Raw genomic sequence first — 27409 nt, forward strand, 5'->3', positions numbered from 1 at the left:
AAATATCTGGGGACTTTGGGGGGGGGGGGTGGAGCCAGGAGATTTTGGGGGTGGAACCAGGAGCAAGGGTGTGACAAGCATCATTGAACTCCAAAGGAGTTCTGGCCATCACATTTAAAGGGACAGCACACCTTTTAAATGCCTTCCTTCGCTAGGAAATAATGGATTAGGGCACTTTGTTTGAGGGCTCATAGAATTGGAAACCCTGGTCCAATCTTTTTGAAACTTCGGGGGTATTGGGGGAGAGGCACTGGATGCTGAAAATTTGGTGCCTCTACCTCAAAAAAACAGCCCCCCCCCCCCCCCAGAGCCCCAGATACCCACGGAGCACTTTCCCTATGAAGAAAGGTTGAAACGCCTGGGACTCTTTAGCTTGGAGAAACGTCGACTGCGGGGTGACATGATAGAGGTTTACAAGATAATGCCTGGGATGGAGAAAGTAGAGAAAGAAGTACTTTTCTCCCTTTCTCACAATACAAGAACTCGTGGGCATTCGATGAAATTGCTGAGCAGACAGGTTAAAACGGATAAAAGGAAGTACTTCTTCACCCAAAGGGTGATTAACATGTGGAATTCACTGCCACAGGAGGTGGTGGCGGCCACAAGTATGGCCACCTTCAAGAAGGGTTTAGATAAAAATATGGAGCACAGGTCCATCAGTGGCTATTAGCCACAGTGTATGTGTGTATATAAAATTTTTTGCCACTGTGTGACACAGAGTGTTGGACTGGATGGGCCGTTGGCCTGATCCAACATGGCTTCTCTTATGTTCTTATCAATTCTCCATTATTTCCTATGGGAATAAGTCTCCACATGGAATAATGGAGTGCCCAGCAGATATTTCCCTCCCCTCCCCAGCTTTCTGATGACTCCGAAGGTGGGGGAGGGCCTCCAAACCGGGGGTTCCCCTGCCCCCACCTGGGGATTGGAGAACAAGCGTAGGCACCGTGTCCCACTGTGATCAAATCCATCCTTAACAAACCAATAATAATAAAAATTAGAAATATTGTCCAAAATTTTTGTCCCAAAATATTATATTATATATTAAGTGGTAAGTCACAACCTCAAGGGTATGAAAATTTCCCAAAATCACAGATTAGTTCCCAAAAGTGGGGGGGGGGAGCTGACAGGCCAAACCGGTCTATTTCCCCCCTGTTTTGCTGTAAGCTTTATCTAAGCCATTGCTTGTTCATTTTTCGCATCAACTTCCACTCTCCCAAAGCATATCGTTGCAGTACTTTCATGAATCAATTGAGAAAAAAAAGCAAAAAGGGCAGAAAAGGGCAACTAGAATGATTCAAGGTTTGGAACACTTTCCCTATGAAGAAAGGTTAAAACGCTTGGGGCTCTTTGGCTTGGAGAAACGTCGCCTGCGGGGTGACATGAGAGAGGTTCACAAGATTATGCATGGGATGGAGAAAGTAGAGAAAGAAGTCCTTTTCTCCCTTTCTCACAATACAAGAACTCGTGGGCATTCGATGAAATTGCTGAGCAGACAGGTTAAAACGGATAAAAGGAAGTACTTCTTCACCCAAAGGGTGATTAACATGTGGAATTCACTGCCACAGGAGGTGGCGGCGGCTACAAGCATAGCCAGCTTCAAGAGGGGATTGGATAAAAATATGGAGCAGAGGTTCATCAGTGGCTATTAGCCACAGTGTGTGTGTGTGTGTATATATATATATGTGTGTGTGTCTGTGTGTATGTATGTGTGTGTGTGTGTGTGTGTGTATATATATATATGCACACACACACACATATATATTGGCCACTGTGCGACACAGAGTGTTGGACTAGATGGGCCATTGGCCTGATCCAACATGGCTTCTCTTATGTCTGCATTAGGGTTGTCAAAACCAATTCAAGAAATATCTGGGGGCCTTAGGGGTGGAGTTAGGGGACCTTGGGGGTGGAGCCAGGAGACTTTGGGGGTATAGCCAGGAGATATTTTGGGTGGAGGCGGGAGCAAGGTTGTGACAAGTCTAATGAACTCCAAAGGGAGTTCTGGCCATTTTAATTTAATTTAATTTTTAAAAATTTAATTTTAGATTTATATCCCGCCTTATCCCTCAAGCGGGCTCTGGGTGGCCGACAACAATAAGAGTTAAAATAATATCATAAACAGATATTACGAAACAGGAGCACCACAGGAAACAATCTTACAGACATAGGCGGTAAACAGCATCTCTTATGTTCTTATGTCTGGATTAGGGTTGTCAAGTCCAATTCAAGAAATATCTGGGGACTTTGGGGGTGGAGCCAGGAGACTTTGGGGGTGGAGGCAAGAGACTTTGGGGGTATAGCCAGGAGACATTTTTTTTAATTTTCTTAAAAATTTTGGGACAATATTTCTATTTTTTTTTTTTTGTATTGGTTTGCTAAGCCCAATTCTGTCACCGGAGTTAGTGGCACACGGTGTCTACGTTTGTTCCCCAGTTCCACACCCCGCCTGACTCTTTTCTGGGGACCTGCCTGGGGATTGGCAACCCGAGTATCCACAAAACAGGACGTCGAGCGATGGAATGGGCAAGAGAGGCGGCAGCAGTAGGGTTGCCAATCCCCAGGTGGGGGCAGGGGATCCCCCGGTTTGGAGGCCCTCCCCCCGCTTCAGGGTCGTCAGAAAGCGGGGGGAGGGGATGGAACTCTGTTATTCCCTATAGAGATCTATTCCCATAGAAAATCATGGAGAATTGATCCGTGGGTATCTGGGGCTCGGCGGGGGGGGGGGCTATTTTTCGAGGTAGAGGCACCAAATTTTCAGTATAGCATCTAGTGTCTCTTTCCAAGATAACCCCCAAGTTTCAAAAAGATTGGACCAGGGGGTCCAATTCTATGAGCCCCAAAAGAAGGTGCCCCTATCTTTCACGATTTCCTATGGAAGGAAGGCATTGAAAAGGTGTGCCGTCCCTTTCAATGTGATGGCCAGAACTCCTTTTGGAGTTCAATGACGCTTGTCACAGCCTTGATATTGGCTCCACCCCTAATGTCTCCTGGCTCCACCCCCAAAGTCCCCAGCTATTTCTTGAATTGGACTTGGCAACCCTAAACCCGAGCAGGAGACCCTAAACCCGAGCAGGAGATCTCCAGGCCCTACCTTGAGGCTGATCACCCTAATCAGTTGTCTGTCTGTACCACTGTTCTTGTCGCCCGGGCCCTGCAGGCATAAGCCCGCTTGGTCACGCTGCTGATGGCTTTTCATCTCGGGACAATGGCCGGCTAGGCCCAGCACGTGCCTTTTTCCTCAGCTGGCAAAGGGCGTCGGTCTAAAGCATGTGCTGAGCGGGGAGGCCGTACGTACGATTCCTTCACCCCCCCACGGGCCCCGTCCATGTGTTCCATCCCCCCCAGGCCCAAAGCCCATGGCGGGTCAAGCTTCCAGATCGCCTTCAGCTGCCAACTGTCGCTCAGCCGCGCCTGGGGACTCGGGCTCACATCTGTTCCGGGTTCGAACCAAGGAGCCCCCTCAGCTGCTGCCCACAGATCACCGGGGGCTGACGGGGTGGGGGTGCACAGACATTACATGTTCTTTTGAGGCAGACGGAGCAGGCGGCACGTGTCGGGCGGACGGGAGGGGGGGCATGATCCAGGCGAGGCCTTTCCACATGGATTAGTTCCCTCCCTTTGTCTGCCTCTGCCCCCCTCCCCACCCAGCAGCCAAATTGATTTGGAAAGACCCTTCCTGACCAGCCGTGCAGCCCCCCCCCATCCCGACTTGCCTCTTTTGTGCTCCTTGAGCTAAGAAAGGAAACCCCAGACAAAGTCAGTGGCGCTGAGCGTCCCACCGAACTCTCCAGAGATTCCGCCGCTTTCAGCTCTCAAAAAGGCGGCTGAAACAAGAACAAAAAAGGAGACTCTTTCTGTATGGCTCCGTGGTCCCCTGGAGCAGACAGGGGTCGGGCAGAGAAGGCCTCTGATCTCATTTATTGAATTTAATCTCTGAGTTGGAAGGGGCCACCAGGGGTCATCTAGTCCAACCCCCTGCCAATGTGCATAAGAACATAAGAGAAGCCATGTCGGGTCAGGCCGATGGCCCATCCAGTCCAACACTCTGTGTCACACAGTGGCCAAAAACAACCCCCCCCCCAAAAAAAACCAGGTGCCATTAGGAGGTCCATCAGTGGGGCCAGGACACTAGAAGCCCTCCCACTGTGCCCCCCCAGCACCCAGAATACAGAGCTTCACTGCCCCAGATATAAGAACATAAGAGAAGCCATGTTGAATCAGGCCAATGGCCCATCCAGCCCAACACTCTGTGTCACACAGTGGCCAAAAACCCCCAGGTACCATCAGGAGGTCTACCAGTGGGGGCAGGACACTAGAAGCCCTCTCACTGTTGCCCCTCCCAAGCACCAAGAGTACTCTCACTGCCCCAGAAAGAGAGTTCCAACAATACAGTGGCTGTTAGCCACATTGTATTGTTGGAACTCTCTGTCTGGGGCAGTGATGCTCTGTATTCTTGGTGCTTGAGGGGGGCACAGTGGGAGGGCTTCTAGTGTCCTGGCCGCATTGATGGACCTCCTGATGGGGCCTGGGTTTCTTTGACCACTGTGTGACAGAGTGTTGGACTGGAGGGAGGGGCTATTGTCCTGATCCAACATGGCTTCTCTTATGTTCTTATGTCTGGGGCAGTGATGCTTTGTGTTCTTGGTGCTTGGAGTTGTGGTGGACCTCCTGATGGCGCCTGGTTTTTTGGCCACTGTGTGACACAGAGTGTTGGATAGGATAGGCCATTGGCCTGATCAAACATGGCTTCTCTTATGTTCTTATGTGACACAGAGTGTTGGACTGGAGGGGCCACTGGCCTGATCCAACATGGCTTCTCTTATGTGACACAGAGTGTTGGACTGAATGGGCCATGGGCCTGATCCAACAGGGCTTCTCTTATGTTCTTATGTGACACAGAGTGTTGGACTGGATGAGCCACTGGCCTGATCCAACATGGCTTCTCTTATGTTCTTATGTGACACAGAGTGTTGGACTGGAGGGGCCACTGGCCTGATCCAACATGGCTTCTCTTATGTGACACAGAGTGTTGGACTGAATGGGCCATGGGCCTGATCCAACAGGGCTTCTCTTATGTTCTTATGTGACACAGAGTGTTGGACTGGATGAGCCATTGGCCTGATCCAACATGGCTTCTCTTATGTTCTTATGTGACACAGAGTGTTGGACTGGATGAGCCATTGGCCTGATCCAACATGGCTTCTCTTATGTTCTTATGTGACACAGAGTGTTGGACTGGAGGGGCCATTGGCCTGATCCAGCAGGGTTTCTCTTATGTTCTTATGTGACACAGAGTGTTGGATTGGATGGGCCATTGGCCTGATCCAACATGGCTTCTCTTATGTTCTTATGTGACACAGAGTGTTGGACTGGAGGGGCCACTGGCCTCATCCAGCATGGCTTCTCTTAGTTCTTATAATGTCTCTTTTCATTTTCTCAATGAAATACAAGCATAGCCCTGTGGTAATTTTCTCCACACAAGTGCTTGAGACTTTGCTGTCCTGATTGGAATGAGATGGACTTTCGGTGGTGCCTCTTTGATGAGGACATTTGGGGAAATGGTGATTTAGTTGACAATAACTCCGAGGCTCATAACCTGGATGACCCAGGCTAGCCTGATCTTGTTAGATCTCAAAGAAGCAAAGTAGGGCCAATTCTGGTTAGTATTTGGTTGGGAGACCACCAAGGTAGTCCAGAGTCACTATGCAGAGGAAGGCAATGGACAACCACCTCTGTTTGTCACTTGCCTTGAAAACCCTGTTGGGTCTCCATAAGTCAGCTGTAGAATCTCGGGGTCTCAGTGGATCATACGCTGAACTTGAGTCAACAGTGTGATGCGGTGGCTAAAAAAGCAAATGCAATTTTGGTGTGTATCAACAGAAGTACAGTGTCCAGATCACGTGAAGAAGTGATGGTATCGCTTTGCTCTGCTCTGGTAAGACCTCACCTGGAGTCTTGTGTTCAGTTTTGGACACCTCATTTTAAGAAGGATGTAGACAAGCTGGAACGGGTCCAGAGGAGGGCGACGAAGATGGTGAGGAGTCTGGAGACCAAGTCCTATGAGGAAAGGTTGAAGGAGCTGGGGATGTTTAGCCTGGAGAGGAGGTGGCTGAGAGGTGATATGATCACCATCTTCAAGTCCTTGAAGGGCTGTCCTATAGAGGATGGCATGGAATTGTTTTCTGTGGCCCCGGAAGGTAGGACCAGAACCAATGGGTTTAAATTAAATCAAAAGAGGTTCCGGCTCAACATGAGGAAGAACTTCCTGACTGTTAGAGCGGTTCCTCAGTGGAACAGGCTTCCTCGGGAGGTGGTGGGCTCTCCTTCCTTGGAGGTTTTCAAACAGAGGCTAGAGGGCCATCTGACAGCGATGAGGATCCTGTGCATTTAGGGGGAGGTGTTTGTGAGTTTCCTGCATTGTGCAGGGGGTTGGACTAGATGACCCTGGAGCAGGGTTGCCAAGTCCAACTCAAGAAATATCTGGGGACTTTGGAGGTGGAGCCAGGAGACTTTGGGGGTGGAGTCAGAAGTCATTGGGGTGGAGCCAGGAGCAAGGGTGTGACCAGCATAATTGAACTCCAAAGGGAATTCTGGCCATCACATTTAACGGGACTGCACATCTTTTAAATGGCCTTCCCTCCATTGGAGATAATGAAGGATAGGGGCACCTTCTTTGGGGGCTCATAGAATTGGACCCCCCCCCCCGGTCTAATCTTTTTGAAACTTGGAGGGTGTTTTGAAAAGAGGCACCGGATGCTACAATGTATGAAATAAAATCTAATTGTGATTCTATCAACATGTCTTTGGGTATACTTTTCCAAATATCTACTAAGCTACATCATCGTATACAACCCATCTGGCCTTCACCTTTAAAGGGACCGCACACCTTTTCAATGCCTTCCCTCCGATGGAAATCATGAAAGACAGGGAGGCACCTTCTTGGGGAGCTCATAGAATTGGACCCCCTGGTCCAATCCTTTTGAAACTTGGGGGGGGAGAGGTTGTTTGAGGAGGGGCACCGGATGCTGTGCTGAAACTTTGGTACCTCTACCTCAAAAAGCAGCCCCCCCCCCCGCCCAGAGCCCCAGATACCCGCAGATCAACTCTCCGTTATTTTCTATGGGAATAAGTCTCCATAGGGAATCATGGAGTGCCCAGCAGACATTTCCCTCCCCCACTTTCTGATGACCCTGAAGCGGGGGGAGGGCCTCCAAACCGGGGGATCCCCTGCCCCCCCCCCCCGGAGATTGGCAACCCTACCCTGGAAGCCCCTTCCAACTCTATGATTCTGTGACTTGACACATGTATCTTAGTTTATATAGTAGCAATCTGGGTTTTTTAAAAAAACTTTACTGAGCTGAGGGATGAGGATTGGGACCCCAGAAGCACTATGGACAGCAGCTCAGACTCCTCAAGGGATGCCCCTCACGCAGCCCGCCCAAGAAGTCTTTCTGGAGAAACCATGGCTTTTCTCCCTGACGGCCACTAGATGGCACTCCTTCAACAGTTCTCATAAATCCTTTACCACCGAAAGGCAAACAAAGCCGGAGAAACAGCTCCTTTAAGACCAGCCAAGTTTTATTCAGAAAGTAAGCTTTCGTGCCCTAAAAACACACGTCTTCAGACGAGGGGATCAGGTCTATATAAAAGTAAAGGGAGTCCCTGCGTTAGCGGCAGTCGTTTCCGACTCTGGGGTGATGTCGCATCATGACGTTTCCACGGCAGACTTTTTGCGGGCTGGTTTGCCACTGCCTCCCCCAGTCATCTACACTTTCCGCCCAGCATTTGACCGACCTCGGAAAGAGGGAAGGCTGAGTCAACCTCGAGCCGGCTACCTGAACCCAGCTTCCGCTGGGATCGAACTCAGGTCGTGAGCAGAGAGTTCAGACCGCAGTACTGTAGTTTTACCACTCTGCGCTGCGGGGCTCTCTACCATCCTTTACCATCCTCCTTTGATTCTTTTAGCAGCCCCATGGCGCAGAGTGGTAAAGCTGCAATACTGCGGTCTGAACTCTCTGCTCAAGAAGACCTGAGTTCGATTCCGGCAGAAGCTGGGTTCAGGTAGCCGGCTCGAGGTTGACTCAGCCTTCCATCCTTCCGAGGTCGGCAAAATGAGTCCCCAGCTTGCTGGGGGGAAAGCGTAGAGGACTGGGGAAGGCAAGGGCAAACCACCCGGTCAAAAGTCTGCCATGAAAACGTTGTGATGCGACGTCACCCCAGAGTCGGAAACGACTGGTGCTTGTGCAGGGGACCTTTCCTTTCCTTTGATTCTTTTATCCAATTTGACAAAAACCCTCCAAGATCCCTGGCCAGATTGGCCTGGAGAAAAAATGCTTCCTTAACCCAAAGTTTCCTCCAGGCTAGGGTTTGTAGAATCTTTCGGGCTCAAGTGCCGTGTTCTACTGGAGAAAGTTTTCCTTCCAGACGTTTCGTTCTCGGCTGCGGAGAACATCCTCAGTGGCGTTGCAGCCGGAGCAGGCGCTCTGACCTTCTTGGCTGCTGTGCATTGAGTGGGGCCAGGGCTGCTGGAGAGCTGCTATTTCTAGGCTGGAGGGGGTGTGATGAAAGGGCAATTGGTTTGTGGATGTGCCCATTGTTTGGTGGGGCTTCCTGGAAGGGTAGTGATAAGGAAACTGGCTGTTGAATGTGACCATTGTTCTGTGTTAATTGCTGGGAGGGTTGGAAGGGGTGTGAAGATAAGGAAGATTGTTGTTGACTGTGCTGATTGTTCTGTGGAATGTGCTGGTTGTTCTGAGACGTTCTGCAATTTATAGTCTGTAGGGTGTTTTGCAGAGCTGGGTACCAAGATTGGTGGATGGAAATGCCTTCTTCCTTTCCTCCAGGCTGGTTTGGTAGCCTCGGTAGCCGATCCCACTGTTGAAGAACTCTCAACGTAAAAAAGGATTTTCAGTAAGAGTTTTTCAATGATACTCCAGGCATAAGAACATAAGAACATAAGAGAAGCCATGTTGGATCAGGCCAACGGCCCATCAAGTCCAACACTCTGTGTCACACAGTGGCAAAAAAATTTATATACACACATACACTGTGGCTAATAGCCACTGATGGACCTGTGCTCCATATTTTTATCTATTTAGGCAGATTGGTGGAGGTGGAAACGGCTGTTAAGTCATAGTCCCTGTATGGTGACTCTATGGTGTTTTCATGGCAAGAGACATTCAGAGGTGGTTTGCCTCTGCGTAGCAACCCTGATTTTCCTCTGGGGGTCTCCCATCCAAGTACTAACCAGGGGCAACCCTGCTTAATTTGCAAGATCTGACAATATCGTTCTAGCCTGGGCTATCCAGGCCAAAGCAGGCAAACATAAGAACATAAGAGAAGCCATGTTGGATCAGGCCAACGGCCCATCCAGTCCAACACTCTGTGTCACATAAGAACATAAGAGAAGCCATGTTGGATCAGGCCAGTGGCCCATCCAGTCCAACACTCTGTGTCACAGAAGAACATAAGAGAAGCCATGTTGAATCAGGCCAATGGCCCATCCAGTCCAACACTCTGTGTCACAGAAGAACATAAGAGAAGCCATGTTGGATCAGGCCAGTGGCCCCTCCAGTCCAACACTCTGTGTCACAGAAGAACATAAGAGAAGCCATGTTGAATCAGGCCAATGGCCCATCCAGTCCAACACTCTCTGTCACAGAACATAAGAGAAGCCCTGTTGGATCAGGCCAGTGGCCCCTCCAGTCCAACACTCTGTGTCACAGAAGAACATAAGAGAAGCCATGTTGGATCAGGCCAGTGGCCCCTCCAGTCCAACACTCTGTGTCACAGAAGAACATAAGAGAAGCCATGTTGAATCAGGCCAATGGCCCATCCAGTCCAACACTCTATCAGGCTCACAAGCATCTCACTGTCGTCTTGCTTCCTTCTGCATCACAGCTTGCTTTGCCAGGCCTGCTCAGTCACACAGGAGCTACAGAGCAGAGCCTCTCTTTTCCCCATTGCATGAATCAACTTATGTACAAAAGCTCACAATGCCCATGTTTCCCCCTGCGTCTTAGGCTGAAAGCCTAAGATTTCTGTGACGGATGTCAATAAATCAAAAGTAGGCTTTCACGGCAGACTTTTTATGGGGTGGTTTGCCCTTGCCTTCCCCAGTCATCTACACTTTCCCCCCAGCAAGCTGGGGACTCATTTGACCGACCCGGGAAGGAGGGAAGGCTGAGTCAACTTTGGGCCGGCTACCTGAACCAGCTTCCGCCGGAATCAAACTCAGGTCGTGAGCAGAGAGTTCAGACCGCAGTACTGCTGCTTTACCACTCTGCGTCCCATTTATGTCAGATCCGGCCCTTGTAACAAATGAGTTTGACACCCCTGAGGTAATGGCTGGTTGGCTTTTCCTGCATTCTATTCCTGTGCTGTCTCAATTAGCCGTTCCACATAGCGAGGAAGGCCAGCTACAGCCCCGGGGCTGCTAATTGTGTGTGTGAAACACCATCGAGTCTCTTTTGACTCATGCCGACTGGATGAATTAATGGCCTCCAAAACGTCCTCTTGTTAGCCTCAGGTCTTGCAAACGGAGGGCCCTTCTGGCTTCCCAGGTGGAGTCCGTCCATCTCCTCTTGGTCTCCTTCTTTTCCTGCTGCTCTTAATTTTTCATAGCATGATTCTCTTTTCCAGGGACTCTTGCCTTTTGATGATGTGACCAAAGTTTGAGAGCCGGTTTAGTGTGGTGGTTAAGAGTGGTGGACTCTATTCTGGAGAACCAGGTTTGATTCCCCTCTCCTCCACATGCAGCCAGCTGGGTGACCTTGGGTCACAGTTCTCTCAGAGCTGTTCTCTCAAGAGCAGTTCTTCAAGGAGCTCTCTCAGCCCCACCAACCTCACAGGGTGTTTGCTGTGGCCTTCTTCTCCCTCTCTCTTTCTCTCTCTCTCTCTCTCTTCCTTCCTTCCTTCCTTCCTTCCTTCCTTCCTTCCTTCCTTCCTTCCTTCCTTCCTTCCTTCCTTCCTTCCTTCCTTCCTTCCTTCCTTCCTTCCCCTTGAGGTGAGATCGGCGCGGGCGCCTAGTCCCACAGGTGTGACTGCACAGATGACCACTCGAAGATCACCAGTTACAGGTAGGAAACCTGTTTTTCTTTCACTGAGAAGAATGAATGCTCTGTCAAGCATCGGTATTTCGAATAAACAAGCGGTTGTATGATACAAAGACTACCTGAAGGACCGTCTCTCCCCATATGAGCCCCAAAGAGCATTGCGGTCGGCTGGAAAAAACCAGCTGACCGTCCCTGGGCCAAGGGAGGCCAGATTGAAGGCCACCCGAGATAGGGCCTTCCCTATTGCTGCTCCACTGCTGTGGAATCAACTCCCGGTAGAGGTGCGGGCCCTGCGGAGTTTGGAACAGTTCCGCGGGGCCTGTAAGACCCACCTCTATAAACTAGCCTTCAACCAATGATAAACTAGGAAATGCCTCTGAAAAAGTGCTCTTGGTTACTGAATTTTATGGAATTATTGAAGATCGAATGTTTTAGCACCATTGTAATTTGTAAATTTTAACTTGTAATTTGTCTTAACTTGGATTTTATTTGCAATTTATGTAATCTGATGTATAATGTATTTTATGTTGTAAGCCGCCCTGAGCCTGCTTTGGCGGGGAGGGCGGGATAGAAATTAAAAGTTATTATTATTATTATTATATTATTGTCAGGAACTCATGGGCATTCATTGAAATTGCTGAGCAGTCGGGTTAAAATGGATGAAAGGAAGTCCTTCTTCCCCCAAAGGGTGATTCACATGTGGAATTCACTGCCACAGGAGGTGATGGCGGCTACAAGCATAGTCAGCTTCAAGAGGGAATTGGATAAAAATATGGAGCAGAGGTCCATCAGTGGCTATTAGCCACAGTATGTGTGTATATATATGTGTGTGTGTATAATTTTTTTGGCCATTGTGTGACCCAGAATGTTGGACTGGATGGGCCATTGGCTTGATCCAATAGGCCTTCTCTTATGTTCTTATGTGACACAGAGTGTTGGACTGGATGGGCCATTGGCCTGATCCAACATGGCTTCTCTTATGTTCTTATGTGACACAGAGCGTTGGACTGGATGGGCCACTGGCCTGATCCAACAGGGCTTCTCTTATGTTCTTCTGTGACTCAGAGTGTTGGACTGGAGGGGCCCTTGGCCTGATCCAACAGGGCTTCTCTTATGTTCTTATGTGACACAGAGTGTTGGACTGGAGGGGCCACTGGCCTGATCCAACAGGGCTTCTCTTATGTGACACAGAGTGTTGGACTGGATGGGCCACTGGCCTGATCCAACATGGCTTCTCTTATGTTCTTAGGAAGCTGGATTTGTGGTCGATACCACAGTTTGGATCACCGTGGCTCTGTCTCCATTAATCTTTCCTTCACCTACATTTCCTCGTTTTCAGGAGGGGAAAAAATCCCATTTCAACGTGTCATTTCCTTCTTCATCTAGGAACAGAGTTTACCCACTCTGATATACCCAGAAGTTATCGAACTGGGGTTTACAGCAAGAACAGACATTACTTTTTTTTTTTAATGGCTTTTGTGAGATGGGATCTGATGGAAACGGCTCCCTCCTTTCCCCCACCCCACCTGCCTCAGGCTCCGCCCCCAAATCCTTCCGGTATTTCCCAGCCCTGAGCTGAAAAGCCTGGATGTGAACCATGCTGGGTGGTCTTCCTCATGTCCCACCGTTGAGAGAGAACTCGAGGGAGCCCACTCACGGATTGTTTTGTAGAAAAATAGGTGGTGGAGCTCATTAGCATAACTCATTAGCATATTCCCCCTAGGGTTGCCAATCCCCAGGCGGGGGCAGGGGATCCCCCGGTTTGGAGGCCCTCCCCCCGCTTCAGGGTCGTCAGAAAGCGGGGGGAGGGGAGGGAAATGTCTGCTGGGAACTCTGTTATTCCCTATGGAGATTCATTCCCATAGAAAATCATGGAGAATTGATCTGCGGGTATCTTGGGCTCTGGGGGGGCTGTTTTTTGGGGTAGAGGCACCAACTTTTCAGTATAGCATCTAGTGCATCTCCCCAAAATACCCCCCAAGTTTCAAAAATATTGGACCAGGGGGTCCAATTCTATGAGCCCCAAAAGAAGGTGCCCATATCCTTCATTATTTCCTATGGGAGGAAGGAATTGAAAAGGTGTGCCGTCCCTTTAAATGTGATGGCCAGAACTCCCTTTGGAGTTCAATTATGCTTGTCACAGCCTTGATCTTGGCTCCACCTCTAATGTCTCCTGGCTCCACCCCCAAAGTTTCCTGGCTCCACCCCCAAAGTCCCCAGATATTTCTTGAATTGGACTTGGCAACCCTAATTCCCCCCCAGCCAAAAGCAACCCGATACAAGAAAGGAGAGCCCTGAGTGAGCGAGGCCTGCTTGGGCTGGCTAGAGATCCAGCCAGCCCAAGCAGGCCTCGCTCACCTCGGGCTCTCCTGGGCTGTTTCCCCCCGCCCCAGTCAAAAGGCCATCAAGATGCCCGCTGCCCAAAATCACCTAAGAAGTCGAGAAAGGGTGGCACGGGCTTCTCCAGGGGTATATACAAAGGTAACATTCTACCTCATGTTGAGCCGGAAACTCGTCTGATTTAATTTCAACCCATTGGTTCTGGTCCTAACGTCTGAGGCCACAGAAGACAATTCCACACCCTCCTCTCTATGACAGCCCTTCAAGTACTTGAAGATGGTGATGATAATAATAATAATAATAATAAGTTTTTATTTATACCCCGCCCTCCCCGCCGAAGTAGGCTCAGGGCGGCTTACAAAGCATGATATAAAATATCATGGTATAACAATAAAACAAAGGGTGTTTTCGCACAGGGCTTACCCCGGAGCGACGTCCCTCTTCACCGCGCAGCGTCTGCGCGGATTTCGCACCGACTGCTCCGCAGAACCCGGAAGAGCCGCAGAGTCCCGCGGCTTTTGCGTCGCAAATGTAAACTGGTTTTTGGCGGCTTACATTTGCGACGCAAAAGCCGCGGGACTTTGCGGCTCTTCCGGGCTCTGCGGAGCAGTTGGTGTGAAATCCGCGCAGACGCTGCGCGGTGAAGAGGGACGTTGCTCTGGGGCAAGCCCTGTGCGAAAATGCCCAAAGTAATACAATCAATAAACCGAGCAATATAAATTATACAATATATAAGTTAACATTAAAATCATAATTCTAAAAACAGTATAATGGCGCTACAGTCGCAGTATATACGAGATGGCTTGATGTTAATTCCAGGCTCGTCTTAAAAGGCTAGTTGGAAGAGGGCGGTTTTGCAAGCCCTACGGAACTGGTTAAGATCCCGTAGGGCCCGCACCTCTTCTGGTAGCTGATTCCACCATTGGGGTGCCTTTATAGAGAAGGCCTGCTCCCTGGTTGTTTTTAATTTGGCCTCCTTGGGCCCAGGGATTTCCAGAAGATTTTGTGAGCTGAAACGCGGTGCTCTCTAGGGAACATCTGGAGAGAGGCGGTCCCTAAGGTAGGCAGTTCCCCAGAGAGTACTAAGATCGGGCTCACAAAACCTGCTAGTAATTCCCGGGCCAAAGGAGGCCCGTCTGAAATCCAGCAGGGATCGGGCCTTCTCGGTAACGGCGCCATACTGGTGGAACCAGCTGCCGGAGGGGGTGAGGGCCCTGCGGGACCTAGGCCAGTTCTGCAGGGCCTGTAAGACAGTCCTCTTCCGGCTGGCCTACAACAACTAACTGACACTGAGAATTTCTGGATGGAGCTAGAATGCATTTGACACACCGCTGGTTTTTATGTTCTATGTTTTATTAATTTATTGTTTTAACTGTTACTATGTAATTGTTTTTAAGCTAAACTTATGTAAGTTTATATGTTGTGAGCCGCCCTGAGCCACTTCGGTGGGAAGGGCGGGATATAAATCAAAATATAAATAAAATAAATAAAAAATATAGGGCTTTAAAGGTGATGACCAGCATTTTGTAACGAACTCGGTAGATCCTATCACCTCTCAGCCGCCTCCTCTCCAGGCTAAACATGCCCAGCTCCTTCAACCTTTCCTCATAGGACTTGGCCTCCAGATCCCTCACCATCTTCATCGCCCTCTTCTGGACCCCTTTCCAGCTTGTCTAGATACTTCTTAAAATGTGGTGCCCAAAACTGAACAAGACTCCAGGTGAGATCTTACCATTGGTTCTGGTCCTACCATCTAGGGCCACAGAAAACAATCCCACACCATCCTCTATAGGACAGCCCTTCAAGGACTTGAAGATGGTGATCCTATCACCTCTCAGCCGCCTCCTCTCCAGGCTAAACATCCCCAGCTCCTTCAACCTTTCCTCATAGGACTTGGCCTCCAGACCCCTCACCATCTTCGTCACCCTCCTCTGGACCCCTTTCCAGCTTGTCTAGATCCTTCTTAAAATGTGGTGCCAAAACTGAACACAAGACCAGGTCAATGAGGGCTGCTGGGTGCGTGGCAAAGCTCCTGGTGGCTGGCTGGCTGCCCCCCTCTCCTAATCCAGAGATTGTTATGCAGCTGCACCTCCTAGTCAATGGACAAGGTAGGTGAGGAGGAAGAGGGGGAACCCTCCGAAAGGTTCAGGAGCTGTGACCTCCTGCTGAGTCTGAGGCCTGATCCCACTAATCTGAAACGGGTCAGGAAGGCCAAATTCCCGAAGCCCTTATCCCACAGACGTCAGCTATGACAAATCTAGCCGGACTGGCTTAGCGACTCCCGGATCTCTCCGCAGGGCGTATTGTAAACCTTGCTTAATGGGCGCGTCTGGGCCTTCCGCCGCTGCAGTTTCAAGGCAGAGTCGCTGGCAAATGTACAGCTACTTAGTTCTTTATCAGATCGAAAAGCACTTCCCTGAATAATAGTACTACTTAAAAAAAAAAACAAAACAGCGGCAGTGTTTCTCGGGTGGCGTATGGAAACCAGCGCTGGCCATCGCTCGGTTGGACTCATGATCCCTTTCTCTGCAAAAGGGAGCCTGTGAAGAAAGACCGCGTCGCTTCTCTCCAGCTTCTTTCAGAAGCGAAGCCGTGCCGATTCAGACCAAAGTTCCTCGTCTCTGGTTCGCCCCAGTCAGCATCTCGGGAGACGGACTGGAAGACCCTTGAACAAGAAGCCTGGAAGGACAACTGACGCCCTCAGAGGTGAGTAACCAAGGGCTGCCAGCTCTAAGTTGGGATACACCAATGGGGGGAAGAGGAGAAGAGGGTCTTCGTTGGTATATAATGCCCAGGGCTTTTTTTGCAGCAGGAAAGGAGGTCCTTCTTCACCCAAAGGGTGATTAACATGTGGAATTCACTGCCACAGGAGGTGGTGGCGGCTTCAAGAGGGGGTTGGATAAAAATATGGAGCAGAGGTCCATCAGTGGCTATTAGCCACAGTGTGCATATATATATATATATATATGTGTGTGTGTGTGTGTGTGTGTGTGTATGGCTTAGCGACTTATATATAATATAGCGACATATATAATTTATATATAATTTTTTTGGCCGCTGTGTGACATAGAGTGTTGGACTGGATGGGCCATTGGCCTGATCCAACATGGCTTCTCTTATGTGACACAGAGTGTTGGACTGGAGGGGCCATTGGCCTGATCCAACAGGGCTTCTCTTATGTTCTTATGTGACACAGAGTGTTGGACTGGATTGGCCATTGGCCTGATCCAACGTGGCTTCTCTTATGTCCTTATGTGACACAGAGTGTTGGACTGGAGGGGCCATCGGCCTGATCCAACGTGGCTTCTCTTATGTTCTTATGTGACACAGAGTGTTGGACTGGATGGGCCATTGGCCTGATCCAACATGGCTTCTCTTATGTTCTTAACTCCTTTGCATATCAGGCAAAGAAGAAGAGCCCTGTAAGCTCCAGGAGGATTGGTTACATCAGAGGGGTGTGTGGCCTAATATGCAAAGGTGTTTCTGGTACAAAAAAAATATTTTTAAGAGCCCCATGGCACAGAGCGGTAAAGCTGCAGTGCTGCAGTCCTAAGATCTGCTCACGACCTGAATCCAATCCCGGCAGAAGCTGGGTTCAGGTCGCCAGCTCGAGGTTGACTCAGCCTTCCATCCTTCCGGGGTCAGTCAAAGGAGTCCCCAGCTTGCTGTGGGGAAAGCGTAGAGGACTGGGGAAGGCAAGGGCAAACCACCCTGTAAAAGGTCTGCCGTGAAAAGGTTCTGAAAGCAACGTCACCCTAGAGTCGGAAACGACTGGTGCTTGCACAGGGGACTATCTTTACCCTTAAAATGCCATAGAGTCCACCCTCCAAAGGAGCCATCTTCTCCAAGGGAGCTGATTTGAGTTGTTTGGAGGTCAGTCTAGGGATGCCAGTTTCCAGATGGTTAATAAGCTCCATCTCCAAATCTCCAGGAATTTCCAAACCTGGATGATGAAGATGATGATGAAGACCAGGGCTTAAATTCAGCAGGAGCTCACAAGAGCGCAGTTCCTGAGCCTTCAGCTAGGGTCTGCATGCTTCTTCTTCTTCTCCTCCTCCTCCTCCTCCTCCTCTTCCTCTTCTTCCCCCCTCACAACAGTCACCCTGTGAGGGGGGTGGGGCTGAGAGAGCTCCCCCAGAAGCTGCCCTTTCAAGGACAGCTCTGCAAGAGCTCTGGCTGACCCCAGGCCATTCCAGCAGCTGCAAATGGAGGCGTAAGGAATCAAACCCAGTTCTCCCAGATAAGAGTCCGGGCACTTCACCACTACAACAAACTGGTTCCCCTGGAGAAAATGGCTGCTTTGAAGGGCGTACTCTGTGGCCTCACAAGCCCTTCTGAGTCCCCTGCCTGCCCTAGTGCCCCCCACCCCAAATCTCCAGGAATTTCCCAAAGTGGCTCAGTGGTAGAGCATCTGCTTGGGAAGCAGAAGGTCCCAGGTTCAATCCCCGGCATCTCCAAAAAAGGGTCCAGGCAAATAGGTGTGAAAAACCTCAGCTTGAGACCCTGGAGAGCCGCAGCCAGTCTGAGAAGACAATACTGACTTTGATGGACCAAGGGCCTGATTCAGTAGAAGGCAGCTTCATATGCTCATATGCATATTGATGATGATGATAATTGATTTATAGCCTGCCCTTCACTCTGAATCTCGGTGTCTCAGAGCAGCTCACAATCTCCTTTACCTTCTTCCCCCACACCCTGTGAGGTATGTGGGGCTGAGAGAGCTCTGACAGAAGCTGCCCTTTCAAAGACAGCTCCGTCAGAGCTATGGCTCACCCAAGGCCATTCCAGCAGGAGTGGAGGAGTGGGGGAATCAAACCCGGTTGTCCCAGATAAGTCCACACACTTCACCACTGCACCAAACTGGCTGCCTTTTTCTCTGAGGAACTGATCTCGGTCATCTGGAGATCAGCTGTCATTCTGGAAGACCTCCGGGCCCCACCTGGAATTTGGCAACCCGAACCCTTGTTCCCTCTCCCCCTAACCCCCCTCTCTCTCTCTCCTCTCACAGGAAGTAGCCTCCTCTGCTCTGATTGGTCCGCTCGAGAGCGATGGCGCTGCTCACCCACTTCCTGGCTTGCCTCTTCGGGACAGGGTCTTGGATGGCCATCAACGGTGTCTGGGTAGAGCTCCCCCTGCTGGTGAACCAGCTCCCCGAGGGCTGGTACCTCCCTTCCTACCTCATCATCATCATCCAGCTGGCCAACGTCGGGCCGCTCTTCGTCACTGTGATGCACAAGTGGAAGCCCCGCCTGCTGAGCGAGGTGTCCGTCATCTGCGTCCTGGTCTCCATGGGAACCGGGGCCTGCTTCCTTTTGGCCTTCTTGTGGGACCGCACCACAGTGGTGGCCGGACAACGACACAGCACGGCGTTCTTCGTCCTCACCTTCGCCCTGTCCCTGGTGGACTGCACCTCTTCCGTCACCTTCCTGCCTTTCATGATGCGCCTCCACCCTCGCTACGTGCCCACCTTTTTCATCGGCGAAGGCCTCAGCGGCCTGATCCCAGCCCTCTTCGCTTTGGCCCAGGGCTCGGGAGTTTCTAGGTGTGTCAATGTAACTATACCAAAGAACGCCACAGCCGCCGACGCAATCCTCGGTAACGCGAGCGCGGCAGACGTCGACTTCCACACGGAGACCCAATACTTCCCCGCTCACTTCTCCAGCCTGGTCTTCTTCCTCGTCCTCTCGGGCATGATGTTCTGCTGCCTTGGGGCTTTCTTCTTCCTCAACCGGCTCCCCAAGGTGTGGGAACTCTCCCAGCAGAAACTCTGCGTCAGCAACATCACCCTCACCTCGGTCCAGAACTCCTCCGCCGACGGACAAAGGCCCACGGAGTTTGGGGTGTTCGCAGACTACCCGGCGGATGGACAAACGGCAAGCTCCGCTAAGACTGGGGACAGCGTAGGTCCGGAGAACGTCACCTGCTCTAGGGCCAAGTTCACCTTTGTCTATTTCCTCGTCGCCTGGGTGAACGCTCTGACCAATGGTATCTTGCCCTCGGTGCAGAGCTACTCCTGTCTCCCGTACAGTAACATGGCTTATCACCTAGCGGCAACGCTCGGCTCCATGGCCAATCCCCTGGCGTGCACCTTGGCTACCTTTCTGCCTAGCAGGTACCTGTTCTCATCAACGAGGCACCTTTCGTGATCTTGGGAGGTGTCTGTTCTATGCACTGACCTGGATGGAGAGCCTAGGCTAGCCTAGACTTATCAGATCGTAGAAGCTAGGCAGGGTCCAGAAAAAGTCCAGAAAGGGGCAACTAGAATGATTCAAGGGTTGGAATATTTTCCCTATGAAGAAGATATTGGATTTATATCCCACCCTCCACTCCGAAGAGTCTCAGAGTGGCTCAAAATCTCCTTTCCCTTCCTCCCCCACAACAGACCCCCTGTGAGGTAGATGAAGATACTGGATTTATATCCCGCCCTCCACTCCGAAGAGTCTCAGAGCGGCTCACAATCTCCTTTCCCTTCCTCCCCCCCCAACAGACACCCTGTGAGGTAGATGAAGATATTGGATTTATATCCCGCCCTCCACTCCGAAGAGTCTCAGAGCGGTTCACAATCTCCTTTCCCTCCCCCCCCCCACAACAGACACCCTGTGAGGTAGATGAAGATATTGGATTTATATCCCGCCCTCCACTCCAAAGAGTCTCAGAGTGGATCACAATCTCCTTTCCCTTCCTCCCCCACAACAGACACCCTGTGAGGTAGATGAAGATATTGGATTTATATCCCACCCTCCACTCCGAAGAGTCTCAGAGCGGCTCACAATCTCCTTTCCCTTCCTCCCCCACAACAGACACCCTGTGAGGTAGATGAAGATATTGGATTTATATCCCGCCCTCCACTCCGAAGAGTCTCAGAGCGGCTCACAATCTCCTTTCCCTTCCTCCCCCACAACAGACACCCTGTGAGGTAGATGAAGATATTGGATTTATATCCCGCCCTCCACTCCGAAGAGTCTCAGAGCGGCTCACAATCTCCTTTCCCTTCCTCCCCCACAACAGACACCCTGTGAGGTAGATGAAGATATTGGATTTATATCCCGCCCTCCACTCCGAAGAGTCTCAGAGCGGCTCACAATCTCCTCTACCTTCCTCCCCCACAACAGACACCCTGTGAGGTAGATGAAGATATTGGATTTATATCCCGCCCTCCACTCCGAAGAGTCTCAGAGCAGCTCACAATCTCCTTTCCCTTTTTCCCCCACAACAGACACCCTGTGAGGTAGATGAAGATATTGGATTTATAAACCGCCCTCCACTCCGAAGAGTCTCAGAGTGGCTCACAATCTCCTTTCCCTTCCTCCCCCACAACAGACACCCTGTGAGGTAGGTGGGACTGAGAGAGCTCTACCAGATGCTGCCCTTTCAAGGACAAGCTCTGTGATAACTAGGACTGACCCATGGCCATTCCAGCAGGTGCAAGTGGAGGAGTGGGGAATCAAACCCGGTTCTCCCAGATAAGAGTCCGCACACTTAACCACTACACAAAACTGCCTGTCGGGGCTCTTTAGCTTGGAGAAATGACAACTGAGAGGTGACAGGATAGAGGTTTGCAAGATTATGCCTGGGATAGAGAAGATAGAGAAAGGAGGACTTTTCTCTATTTCTCACAATACAGGAACTCATGGGCGCTCCATGACATTGCTGAGCAGTTGGGTTAGAACAGATAAAAGGAAGTCCTTCTTTGCCAAAAGGGTGATTGAAATGTGGAATTCACTGACACAGGAGGTGGTGGCAGCTGCAAGCACAGCCAGCTTCAAGAGGGGATTGGATCAACATCTGGAGCAGAGGTCCATCAGTGGCTATTACCCACAGCATATTATTGAAACTGTCTGGGGCAGTGATGCTCTGTATTCTTGGTGCTTGGGGGCAACAGTGGGAGGGCTTCTAGTGTCCTGGCCCCTCTGGTGGACTTCTTGATGGAACCTTGGGTTTTTTGGCCACTGTGTGACACAGAGTGTTGGACTGGATGGACCATTGGCCTGATCCAACATGGCTTCTGTTATGTTCTTATATGGAGCAGAGGTCCATCAGTGGCTGTGAGCCGCAAGGTATAGATGGAACATTGTCTGGGGCAAGTGATGCTCTGTATCTTTGGTGCTTGGGAGGGGGCACAGTGAGAGGGCTTCTGGAGTTCTGGTCCTGCTGGTAGACCTCCTGATGGCACCTGGGTTTTTTGGCCACTGTGTGACACAGAGTGTTGGACTGGATAGACTATTGGCCTGATTCAACATGGCTTCTGTTATGTTCTTATATGGAGCAGAGGTCCATCAGTGGCTGTGAGCCACAAGGTATAGATGGAACATTGTCTGGGGCAAGTGATGCTCTGTATTCTTGGTGCTTGGTGGGGCAACAGTGGGAGGGCTTTTAGTGTCCTGGCCCCTCTGGTGGACTTCTTGATGGAACCTTGGTTTTTTTGGCCACTGTGTGACACAGAGTGTTGGACTGGATGGACCATTGGCCTGATCCAACATGGCTTCTGTTATGTTCTTATATGGAGCAGAGGTCCATCAGTGGCTGTGAGCCGCAAGGTATAGATGGAACATTGTCTGGGGCAAGTGATGCTCTGTATCTTTGGTGCTTGGAGGGGGCACAGTGGGAGGTCTTCTGGAGTTCTGGTCCTGCTGGTAGACCTCCTGATGGCACCTGGTTTTTTTGGCCACTGTGTGACACAGAGTGTTGGACTGGATGGGCCACTGGCCTGATCCAGCATGGCTTCTGTTATGATGTCTGGGGCAGTGATGCTCTGTATTCTTGGTGCTTGGGGGGTGGGGGGCAACAGTGGGAGGGCTTCTAGTGTCTGGCCCCACTGGTGGACCTCCTGATGGCACCTGGTTTTTTTGGCCACTGTGTGACACAGAGTGTTGGACTGGATGGGCCATTGGCGTACTCCAACATGGCTTCTCTTATGTTCTTAGGGCCTGCCCTGGTTAGAACTTGGATGGGAGACCACCAACAGGGTCTTCATGATGCACTGGCCAACTACCTCTGAATGTTTCTTGCCTTGCAAACCCCGCCAGGGGAACCCTAAGTCAGCTGCAACTTGATGGCCTTTCCACTCCCCATGTGCTTTATATATCTACATGGCCTTGCTAAAAGATCAATGGTCCCCACCAAGGCCATGGAGGGCTTTGTATGTCATTGCCAGGATCTTCAACAGAGCCCAGTAACTGGTGGGCGGCCAATGAGAGCCATGTTGGTGCCATGGTTAAGTGGACTCTAATCTGGGAGAACCGGGTTTGATCCCCCACTCCTCCGCTTGCAGCTGCTGATGGAACCCTGGGCCAGTCATAGTTCTCTCGGAGCTGTTCTCTCAAGAGCAATTATCTCAGAGCTCTCTCAGACCCACCTACCGCATAGGGTGTTTATTGTAGGGAGGTGAAGGGAAAGGAGATTGTAAGCCACTCTGAGACTCTGTGAAGGGCGGGGTATAAATCTTCCTCCTCCTCCTCTTCTCCTCCTTCCTCTCCTTCTCTTCCTTCTCTTCATCTCCTTTTCCTCTTCTTCTCCTTCTCTTCTCCTCTTCTTCCTCTCCTTCTCCTCCCCTTCTCCTTATCTTCTCCATGTCCTCCTTTCTCTTCTTCTCCTTCCCCTCCTCCTCCTTCTCTCCTCTTGCTCCTCCTCTTCTTCTCCTTCTTCTTCCTCTCCTTCTCTTCTCCTCCTCTCCTCCTCCTCCTCTCCTCCTTCTCTTCTTCTCCATTTCCTCCTTTTTCTTCTCCTCCTCCTCCTCTTTGCCTCCTGCTCCTCTTCTTCTTCTCCTTCTTCCTTTCCTTCTTTCCTTCTCTTCTCCTTCTCTCCTCTTACTCTTCTTCTCCATTTCCTCCTCTTCTTTTTCTCCTTCCCCTCCTCCTTTGCTCCTGATCCTCTTCTTCTCCTTCTTCTTCCTCTCTTCTTCTCCTCCTTCTCCTCTTCTTCTCTCCTTCTCCTCTTGCTCTTCCTCTCCTTATCTTCTTCTCCTTCCCCTCCTCCTCCTCTCCCTACTCTCCTCCTCTTCTCCTTATCTTCTTTTCTATTTCCTCTTTTTTTCCTTCTCCTTCCTCTTCTCTTCTTCTTCCCCTTTCTTCTTCTCCCCCTCCTCCAACTTCTCTCCACCACCTCCTCCTCCTTCTTCCAGAACTACAGTTCCCAGAGTTCCTTGAAGAGAGAATATGATAGCTCAAACTATTGTAAGCCAGCAGAGGTGTGCCTATGCTCTAAGTACATACCTAGGAACAGTAAAAGGTGCACAACAGAACCCATCTTACTTTGCGCCTATGCTTCCCCCACAGGTCTCTCCCCGTACTGGGGACCCTGGCCCTGACTGGGACCATGTTTGGAGCCTATAACATGGCGATGGCGGCCATGAGCCCGTGTCCGCTGCTGCAGCGCTCGGAGTGGGGGGACGCCATCATTGTAAGTATTTGACCCCCCCCTAAAGTCCCGGCTGCTCCCTCACTCACAAACTTCTCTGCTTTCTCTGGAGAGCCAGTTTGGCGTAGTGGTTAAGTGTGCGGACTCTTATCTGGGAGAACCGGGTTTGATTCCCTACTCCTCCACTTGCACCTGCTGGAATGGCCTAGGGTCAGCCATAGCTCTGGCAGAGGTTGTCCTTGAAAGGGCAGCTGCTGTGGGAGCCCTATCCAGCCCCACCCGCCTCACAGGGTGTCTGTTGTGGGGGAGGAAGGGAAAGAGATTGAAGGCCGCTCTGAGAGTCTTTGGAGTGGAGGGCGGGATATAAATCCAATACCTTCATTAACCTCTGTGTCTTCAGGGTGTCTGTTGTGAGGGAGGAAAGTAAAGGAGATTGTGAGCCGCTCTGAGACTCTTCAATGTGGAGGGTGGGATTTAACCTGTGAGGTAGATGAAGATATTGGATTTATATCCCCCCCTCCACTCCGAAGAGTCTCAGAGCAGCTCACAATCTCCTTTCCCTTCCTCCCCCACAACAGACACCCTGAGAGGTAGATGAAGATATTGGATTTATATCCCACCCTCCACTCTGAAGAGTCTCAGAGCGGCTCACAATCTCCTTTACCTCCCCCCCCCCCAACAGACACCCTGTGAGGTAGATGAAGATATTGGATTTATATCTTTATATCAGAGCTATGGCTGAACCAAGGCCATTCCAGCAGGTGCAAAGGGAGGAGTGGGGCTATCAAACCCGGTTCTCCCAGATAAGAGTCCGCGCACTTAACCACTGCACCAAACTGGCTCTCAAGAAGACAGTAGATTTATACCCCACCCTTCTCGCTGAATCAGAGACTCAGCAGCTTACAATCTCCTATATCTTCTCCCCTCACAACAGACACCCTGTGAGGTGGGTGGGGCTGAGAGAGCTCTGACAGAAGCTGCCCTTTCAAGGACAACTCCTACGAGAGCTATGGCTGACCCAAGGCCGTTCAAACAGCTGCAAGCGGAGGAGTGGGGAATCCAACCCGGTTCTCCCAGATAAGCGTCCGCACACTTCACCACTACACCAAGCTGGCTCTCCTGAAAGGCAGACTGTCATTCTGGGAGACCTCCAGGCCCCACCTGGAGGTTGGCAACCCCAGTGCCTACTGGCTTTCATGCGTGCCCCCTCTTTGTACCCGCAGGTCATCTCTTGGGTGCTCTTCACCGGAACGCTCAGCTACATCAAGGTCATGACTGGCGTGATCCTCCGCGGCCACAGCCACAGCGCCCTCGTGTGGTACGGAGCAGTGGAGCAGCTCGGCTCGTTGCTGGGAGCTGTGGTCATGTTCCCCTTGGTCAGCGTCTACAGCCTGTTCAAATCTGCCGATTTCTGCAACTTCCAATGCCCGGCGTGACATTGGAAGGACGCAGAAGACTTCCGTGAGGCTCTTGGCCGAAGAAGGTCGGCTGCGCAGAAGTTCAGCACCCGCGGACACAAGAAGCCCAGATCAAGCCGTTACAGACGTCCAAGCAATGGCCACCTTGGCCAGTCAGTAGTACGTTTTTCCTAGCAAATGAGGATGGATACAGGACTTCTTCAACCAAAGGGGGATGAACATGTGGAATTCACTGCCACAGGAGGTGGTGGCGGCTGCAAGCATATCCAGCTTCAAGAGGGGATTGGATAAAAATATGGAGCAGAGGTCCATCAGTGGCTATTAGCCAAAGCGTATTGTTGGAGTTCTCCGTCTGGGGCAGTGATGCTCTTGGTGCTTGGGGGGGGGGGGCGCAGCAGTGGGAGGGCTTCTAGTGTCCTGGACCCACTGGTGGACTTCCTGATGGAACCTTGAGTGTTGGACTGGATGGACCATTGGCTTGATCCAACATGGCTTCTGTTATGTTCTTATATGGAGCAGAGGTTCATCAGCGGTTGTGAGCCACAAGGTATAGATGGAACACTGTCTGGGGCAAGTGATGCTCTGTATCTTTGGTGTTTGGGGGGAGGCACAGTGATAGGGCACAGTGATAGGGCTTCTAGTGTCCTGGCCCCACTGGTGGACCTCCTGATGGCACCTGGGTTTTGGTCACTGTGGGACACAGAGTGTTGGACTGGATGGGCCATTGGCCTGATCCAAGATGGCTTCTGTTCTTATTTCCAAGACAGTGATGCTCTCTCTTCTTGGTGCTTGAGGGGAGGGCACAGTGGGAGGGCTTCTAGTGTCCTGGCTCCACTGATGGACCTCCTGATGGCACTTGGGTTTGTTTGTTTTTTTGGCCACTGTGGGCTAATCTGGGCTAATCCAACATGGCTTCTCTTAGGCAACTGATACGGTGCCTCTGAGCCCCATGCTTTCTTTGGCAGTGATATGAAGCACATATCCTGTGTACGGCAGCTATGGGTGGCAGACTGGAGAGTCCAAACCCTTGGAGAGCCAGTTTGGTGTAGTGGTTAAGTGTGCGGACTCTTATCTGGGAGAACCGGGTTTGATTCCCCACTCCTCCACATGCAGCTGCTGGAATGGCCTTGGGTCAGCCATTGCTCTGGCAGAGGTTGTCCTTGAAAGGGCAGCTGCTCTGAGAGCCCTCTCAGCCCCACCCACCTCACAGGGTGTCTGTTGTGGGGGAGGAAAGGAAAGGAGATTGTGGGCCGCTCTGAGACTCTTCGGAGTGGAGGGCGGGGTATAAATACAATATCTTCATCTACTTCACAGGGTGTCTGTTGTGGGGGGGGGGGGAGGTAAAGGAGATTGTGAGCCGCTCTGAGACTCTTCGGAGTGGAGGGCGGGATATAAATCCAATATCTTCTTCTACCTCACAGGGTGCCTGTTGTGGGGGTGGAAGGGAAAGGAGATTTTAGTATATTTCTATTCCACCCATTCCAGTTTATTCTATTCTGCCCATTCCAGGAGAGCCAGTTTGGTGTAGTGGTGAAGTGCGCGGACTCTTATCTGGGAGAACTGGGTTTGATTCCCCACTCCTCCGCTTGCACCTGCTAGCGTGGACTTGGGTCAGCCATAGCTCTGGCAGAGGTTGTCCTTGAAAGGGCAGCTGCTGTGAGAGCTCTCTCAGCCCCACCCACCTCACAGGATGTCTGTTGTGGGGGAGGAAGAGAAAGGAGATTATGAGCTGCTCTGTGAGATTCGGAGTGGAGGGCGGGATATAAATCCAATATCTTCATCTACCTCACAGGGTGTCTGTTGTGGGGGAGGAAGGGAAAGGAGATTGTGAGCCGCTCTGAGACTCTTCGGAGTGGAGGGCGGGATATAAATCCAATATCTTCATCTACCTCACAGGGTGTCTGTTGTGGGGGAGGAAGATAAAGGAGATTGTGAGCCGCTCTGAGACTCTTGGAGTGGAGGGCGGGATATAAATCCAATCTCTTCATCTACCTCACAGGGTTCTGTTGTGGGGGAGGAAAGGAAAGGAGATTGTGAGCCACTCTGAGACTCTTCGGAGTGGAGGGCGGGATATAAATCCAATATCTTCATCTACCTCACAGGGTGTCTGTTGTGGGGGAGGAAGGTAAAGGAGATTGTGATCCGCTCTGAGACTCTTCAGAGTGGAGGGCGGGATATAAATCCAATATCAACGTCTTCTTCTTCCTGTGATGTTCAAGATGGCCGCTTCCGTCTAGT

General features: G+C 50.9%; 1 protein-coding gene across 1 annotated transcript; it reads left to right on the forward strand.

Moving 5' to 3' along the window:
* Positions 1-18411: 18411 nt before the first annotated feature.
* On the forward strand, positions 18412-25189 carry SLC52A3 (solute carrier family 52 member 3). Its single transcript, XM_060233200.1, has 3 exons — positions 18412-19509; positions 23672-23795; positions 24977-25189. The coding sequence occupies exons 1-3, from the start codon at positions 18446-18448 to the stop codon at positions 25187-25189; spliced, it is 1401 nt and encodes a 466-aa protein (XP_060089183.1). The 5' UTR covers positions 18412-18445.
* Positions 25190-27409: the final 2220 nt, after the last annotated feature.

This window comes from Heteronotia binoei, chromosome 2 (assembly GCF_032191835.1).
Source record: "Heteronotia binoei isolate CCM8104 ecotype False Entrance Well chromosome 2, APGP_CSIRO_Hbin_v1, whole genome shotgun sequence".
Taxonomy (NCBI): domain Eukaryota; kingdom Metazoa; phylum Chordata; class Lepidosauria; order Squamata; family Gekkonidae; genus Heteronotia; species Heteronotia binoei.